We start from the raw sequence: 5,715 nt of genomic DNA, 5'->3' as shown, positions 1-5,715 counted from the left end.
TTGTCTTCATCCCTAATTCCACCTTATTTTTGTTATTTCTCCTTCACCCCTAGTCCCTCATCTTAAAGGAATACTGCCTATGGCATTTTTATGAGCCAACTCAAAATCCCCTTTGAAGGAAGGTAAGGTACCAAATGTTTAATTTTGGCCAGAGAGCACTTACGGTTGGCTTCAGGAAGGCGTACAGTTCACAGTTTAAAAATGTAGATCCTAGCTCTAGCCAGTTTGGCTCAGCGGACTGAAGAGTCCTGGATTTGATTGCCATCAAGGGCACATGCCCCAGTTGGTCGGTTGGTCGGGCTTGATCCCCATTGGGGGGCTTGTGGGAGGTAGCTGGTCTCTCTCCTTCTCCCTTCCTCTCTGAGATCAATAAAAATATATAAAAATAAAATAAAAATGTACATTCTAAAGATGCCCCAGGACTGCTTCAATCGAGAACACCTTCATTTATCTGACGAGGACCTCCAGGCTCAGCTAAGTGGCTCAGGACGGGCTGCTGTGATGGCTTTGGTTTCAGGACATTCTTGCGCAGGAGCCAGGTGGACGCTGGACTGGGGAGGGGGGCAGGGCCACCCCAGAGCAGAGCGCCCCCAGACCCCGCCCCCAAGCTCTGCCCGGAAGTAGAACCCACCCAGGCCACGCTGTGGTTGGGAGCACTGTCCGCCTCAGCTCTGCGGGTTCCCATTGGCCAGCAGCAGGAGGCTGAGCTCGCCACGCACGCGCACTGTACGCTGCGCCACGTGCTCCGCAGGTGGGAGGCGCCTGGCTCGTGTAAAAGGGCACGAGCGGCACAGTCGGCCCACTGTCCCCTCCGCTCCTCGCGTGTGGCCATGGCCTCCCCGGCCAGCACGGCACCAGGCGCCGATGACAGTGGCCGCAGGAAGCTCCGCCTGGCAGCTTCATTGCAGATCAGCCCCAGGCGTCCTTCCGCCAGCCGGGGCCAGGACTCCTGGGAGCCGCCGCCCGTCCCCGGCATGGAGGACCATGAGGGGGGTGGGCAGGCCCTGGCCTCCGCTGCGGAGGTCGGTGGGCCCTTAGGGAGGGCCGGAGCCGGAGGACTGGGCACAGCTCAGGCACCGGAAGACGTGGGGGGACAGATGGGAAGTTTCCCGAGGGTCTCTGTCCCCCCTGCAGGGCTCGCTGGGGACTTAACGAAGGCGGCCAGACAGCTAGGCCTGCAGCTCAAAGACCTGCCGCCTGGCCAGGCCGTGGCCTTGCTCACACAGTACGCGGCCAACCTGGGAGTCTCCCTGATCTTCCGAGAGGACCAGACGGCAGGTGAGGCCCGGTGGCCTGGGAGGGCAGCACGTCCCAGCGCAACTCCAGATGAAGCAAGGGGAACCTTGAGCGGGGCCTGAGCCTGGGACCTGAGACAGAACCCTGATCCCCACCCCCCCACCCTACCCCCTCCACCTTCCACCCTCCACCCTCCACCCCCCACCTTCACACACGGCTATGAGCAGCATGGTGCTAGGACCACCAGCTACATTGAACATTTAACTGGCAGGTCTGGAGATGATTTGAATATCCTGTTCCTTATAACACTGACACCTCATTTTTAATAACGATTGTTGCCAGACTTGCTTACTACTGTGCTGGCTGCTGTGTGCTGGTTTTCTGATGCCAGCCTTCCTTCTGCATCTACCAGTTGCATTTCTGATGCCCTTTTAAAGCAGGTGAATCTGAGGCTAGTGAGCAGTGCTGAGAGGGGGTTCTCTTTTAAAACAGCAGTCCTTTTGGGAAACAGTGAAGCAGCAAGTACCAGCAGCTACCATGAACTGATATAAGTTTATGCCCTTTAACCAAGTGATCCCAGTTCTAGGATTTTCGTGTCTCTTTTGTGTCATAAGTAACACCTGAAACGAGAGTGTTTGCTAGTTGAAACTTTCCAACGTAGAAGAACTGGAGCCACGTGTCTGCGGAAAGGCAGCGGGTGCTCTGTGCTCAGGGCCATCATCCTGAGAGCAGCGCGGCCCTGGATTTGGGTCCTGGTACACGGCCTGCCCCTTGTAAAATGGGGTCTTACAGGCTTACTTCAGAGGGGCTGGTGAAGATCCTCTGTGTGATGATGGCCCAGCACACAAAGGCACGCAGGAGTCGGCAGCCTGTCTCCTTCTCGGCTGGCCACCTGGGTAGAGGTTGTGGCCCCCCCAGAAAGGGCCCCGGATAGACATGAAGTGCAGGGCACCACTTCACAGCCGCCTCCTTCCCTAGACCCCTGCTTCCCCTTCTCTGTGTGTGCGGAACTGGATGGGGTGGCCTGCCCCGTGGGCATTGCCAACAGCAAGAAGGAGGCCAAGCAGCAGGCGGCTCTCTCTGCCCTCAACTACATCCAGAGCCAGCTGGAGGGCCCAGGTAAGGGGTCAAGTAACCGGGTGACGGAGCCCCAGCTGGGGTGGGGGCTGAAACCCTGTGCCCATGCGCATGTGTGTGGGTAGGCTGGGTTGCTGTGGAGGCCATCTGGGCATTAGGACCAGGCCAGTAGGGAGCTGGGGAGGGGCACGTGAACTGATCCTTGCACTGATGTCCTTTGAAGCCTGCCCATCCTGGGGGCAGGGCCTGCTAGAGGGGCAGCCAGGAATTGGTTTCAGGAAGATGACCCCACCCAGCAATGGAACCTCTTGGCTTCCTGAAGGACAAAGGAGAAGAGGGCAGACCCCGGCACCCTTGGCGACCCATCCCCTTGTCTCTCTTCCAGAGTCCCCAAAGGCCCCCAGCAAGCCTTCACCACCCAGAGACCTGAGAGTAGGTAGGTGGGCCCCTGTTGACCTGACCCCTGTGGCGAGGGCAGGGGCACGGCCTGTGGGGCCCCCACCTCTGCCCTCTCCCCCATGTGCAGAGAACATCCTGACCCACGAGCAGCGCTGCGCAGCTGTGGTCAGCGCTGGCTTTGACCGCCTGGTGAATGAGACCTCACCGTACTGGGCCTGTAAGGGGACTGTGGCTGCTGTCATCCTGGAGAAAGGTAGGGGTTGACCTGCCACCGCCCGCCTATCCCCCCTCTTCCCCCCCGCCCCCCGCCACCTCAGGCCCCATGGGCTCTTGCCTTGCTTAGGCCGGACTGTCTCTGCTTTTTCCTTGCAGAGGTCCCGGGGGCCAGGAGCCATACCAAGGAGATCTACAAGCTGGTGGCACTGGGTACAGGCAGCAGCAGCTGTGCTGGCTGGTTGGAGTTCTCAGGCCGGCAGCTCCACGACTGCCATGGCCTGGTCGTCGCCCGCCGGGCCCTGCTGAGGTGAAGGGTGGGCCAGGGGGACCCCCGGTGGCGCCCCAGTCAGGAGCGGCACCTCCCACCTGCGCCTTTACCTGTCTCTTCCAGATTCTTGTATCGGCAGCTCTTGCTGGCGACACAGGGTGGTCCCAAGGGCAGGGAGCAGTCTGTGCTGACCCCCCAGCCCGGGCCTGGGTTCCCCTTTGTCCTCAAGCCCCGGATCTTCATACACTTCTATATCAGCAATACCCCCAAGGGAGCTGCTCACGACATCTAGTATGTGGACCCGCGTGGGGTCCCTTGGGGTAATGGGTTGGGAAGGGCAGTGTTGGGTGGGGTCAGAAGAGCGGTCCTGACTCTGGTGTCCAACGTCCTGTTTCCTCCCCTGCCTCTGCAGCCTCCCCCCACCGGCAACGCCGCCGCCAGGGTCCTTTGAGAGCGGCCTGCTGCACAGCGCCCCCTTCCGCCTGCAGGCCCACATCCGAGGGGAGCTGAAGCCTGTGTGCTACATGTCCCCCACGGTCCGGGACACCCACGTGGGCTGCCTCTCAGCCAGCGACAAGCTGTCACGCTGGACCGTGCTGGGGGTGGGTGGCGCCCTGTTGGCCCACTTCCTGCCTCCCCTCTATGCCACCAGCCTAGTCCTGGGTGAGGACCCTGAGGGGCCTGAGGGTGGAAGGTGGGCTCTGGGTGGGCTGTGGGAGAGGGTGGTGACTCAGACCTTGTCTGTCCTCTGCTTCCACAGCTGACCCCTGCCATGACCCCCCCACTCTGAGCAGTGCCATCCACACCCGGCCCAACCTGGACAGGGTCTCGGGGTCATGCCTGCCACCTCCCTATACCCGTTCCATGCTACACCTGTTTTCGGGCCCCCCTGTGGCTCCTTTGAACCCCACCTCCAACACCTGCCATGACCTGAGCCTCAACTGGAGCCTGGGGGACCCTGATATCGAGGTTGTGGATGTGACTACCGGACGTGTGAAAGCTGAGTGAGAAGGGCCTGTGGGGGTGATGAAGAGGCCTGGTGGGGAGGGATCCCCATCTCCCTGCCGTGGGATAAGAGCACACATCTAGTTACAGGTTGGGTTCTAATCCCAGCGCAGCCTCTTACAGCAGTGTGACCATGCGGGGCTTCTATCACCCACCCCCTGACACCCCTGAGATTGTCATCACATGAAAGATGGTGTGAGGGCCACGGTGCAAACCTGCTAGTTCAGTCCATCATTTCCCTCCTCTGACCTCACGTCCTTTCTCTCCACCTCCAGTGCTGTCCCCGGGCCTCCCTCCCGCCTCTGCAAGGCAGCCTTTCTCCGGGCCTTCCGCCAGGCTGCCCAAGCTCTCGGCAAGTCCCACCTCCTGGCCTTGAAGACCTATGAAGAGGCTAAGGTCAGCTCCTTCCCTGCCCTCCAGCCCTCTTTCTCCTGCACCCCTAGCAAGCACCCTCTCTCCACCCCTCTCATCTCCCACCCTAGGCTGGGCCTTATCAGGAAGCACGCCAGCAGCTGTCCCTCCTCCTGGAACAGCAGGGCCTGGGGGCTTGGCCCTCGAAGCCATTGGTGGGCAAATTCAGGAATTGAAACAGACTTCCCGGTGGCGAGGTCCTGAGCTGAGCTGGACACCACTGGAGGAATGCTATTTCTGGGGGAGGGGGGATGGTTGGGAGAGAATGGTGGGTGAAGTTGGGATTGGAGGGAGGGGCCTGCCTGGTATGGCGGAGCGGTGGGGACGGCTGCAGATTTGGGCTTGAATAAAGAAGCTGTTTCTGGTCCTCCCGTGTGTTGTTGGCTGTTTTGGAGGGAGGGGTAGCCTGAGGTCCTTTTATTTGTGAAGAGAGAAGCCCATGGGATCCCCTCCTCACAGAACTGCTTTTTTGCTGCACCAGCCGTGGCTTGGGGAGGCTGAGGCTGTGCCGTGCTGGTCCAGACTGTTGGCAGAGGTGTGGGAGCATATCCTCTTCAGGTGTGACGGAGGCTGCGCCCTCCCTCCCTTTCCCAGTGCTCCACCTGGGGCAAGTGGCAGAGAAGGGCGGTGCCTACTCTTGGGTCCCCATGCGTCTGGTGGAGCCAGCCTCCTGGGTGTGAGCACCCGTGTTGAAGGGTGCCTGCATGGTGTGGGCATCAGTCCCCAGTCAGGAGGGGAGGCGGGGCCCTGGGCAGAGAGCAGCCCCAGTCCCTGCCCTTAAGGTCCCCTGGGTTTCTGCAAGTGGGTAGGGCCTGGAGCCCTGCGGTGTCCTGGAGTGAAGAGTGTCCCCCAAATTCGTGTTTACTTGAAACCTGTAAAAGTGAGCTTAGAAACAAGGTTTTTGCAGGTGTAATTAGTTAAGATGAGGTCATACTGGATTAGGGTGGGCCCTGAATCCAATGACAGGGGCCCTTAGAAGAGGAGACCCACAGACACACGGACGGCCATGTGAAGAGGGAGGCAGAGATGGAAGTGATGCTGTCAAAAGCCAAGGAATGCCTGGAGACTCAGGAAGTGGGGGCTGAGGCATGGAAAGGCTTTTC

The 5,715-nt window shown here is 60.1% G+C and overlaps 1 protein-coding gene across 1 annotated transcript; it reads left to right on the top strand.

Moving 5' to 3' along the window:
- Nucleotides 1-830: 830 nt before the first annotated feature.
- On the top strand, nt 831-4,788 carry ADAD2 (adenosine deaminase domain containing 2). Its single transcript, XM_006087084.1, has 10 exons — nt 831-1,278; nt 2,215-2,355; nt 2,699-2,749; nt 2,840-2,965; nt 3,085-3,235; nt 3,320-3,487; nt 3,609-3,859; nt 3,957-4,200; nt 4,477-4,597; nt 4,684-4,788. The coding sequence occupies exons 1-10, from the start codon at nt 831-833 to the stop codon at nt 4,786-4,788; spliced, it is 1,806 nt and encodes a 601-aa protein (XP_006087146.1).
- The last annotated feature ends 927 nt before the right edge of the window (nt 4,789-5,715 follow it).

Source organism: Myotis lucifugus, unplaced genomic scaffold, assembly GCF_000147115.1.
Source record: "Myotis lucifugus unplaced genomic scaffold, Myoluc2.0 scaffold_35, whole genome shotgun sequence".
Lineage (NCBI taxonomy): Eukaryota > Metazoa > Chordata > Mammalia > Chiroptera > Vespertilionidae > Myotis > Myotis lucifugus.
Note: the sequence above shows the minus strand (reverse complement) of the source record. Positions and strands in the feature narration are given on the sequence as shown.

Excerpts from the sequence above, each read along its gene's own strand:
- ADAD2 (XM_006087084.1), top strand. The coding sequence starts at position 831 with ATGGCCTCCCCGGCCAGCACGGCACCAGGCGCCGATGACAGTGGCCGC. Across the intron at positions 2,750-2,839 it reads ACCCAGAGACCTGAGAGTAG|AGAACATCCTGACCCACGAG; the intron begins GTAGGTGGGCCC and ends CCCCATGTGCAG. Across the intron at positions 2,966-3,084 it reads TGCTGTCATCCTGGAGAAAG|AGGTCCCGGGGGCCAGGAGC; the intron begins GTAGGGGTTGAC and ends TTTTCCTTGCAG.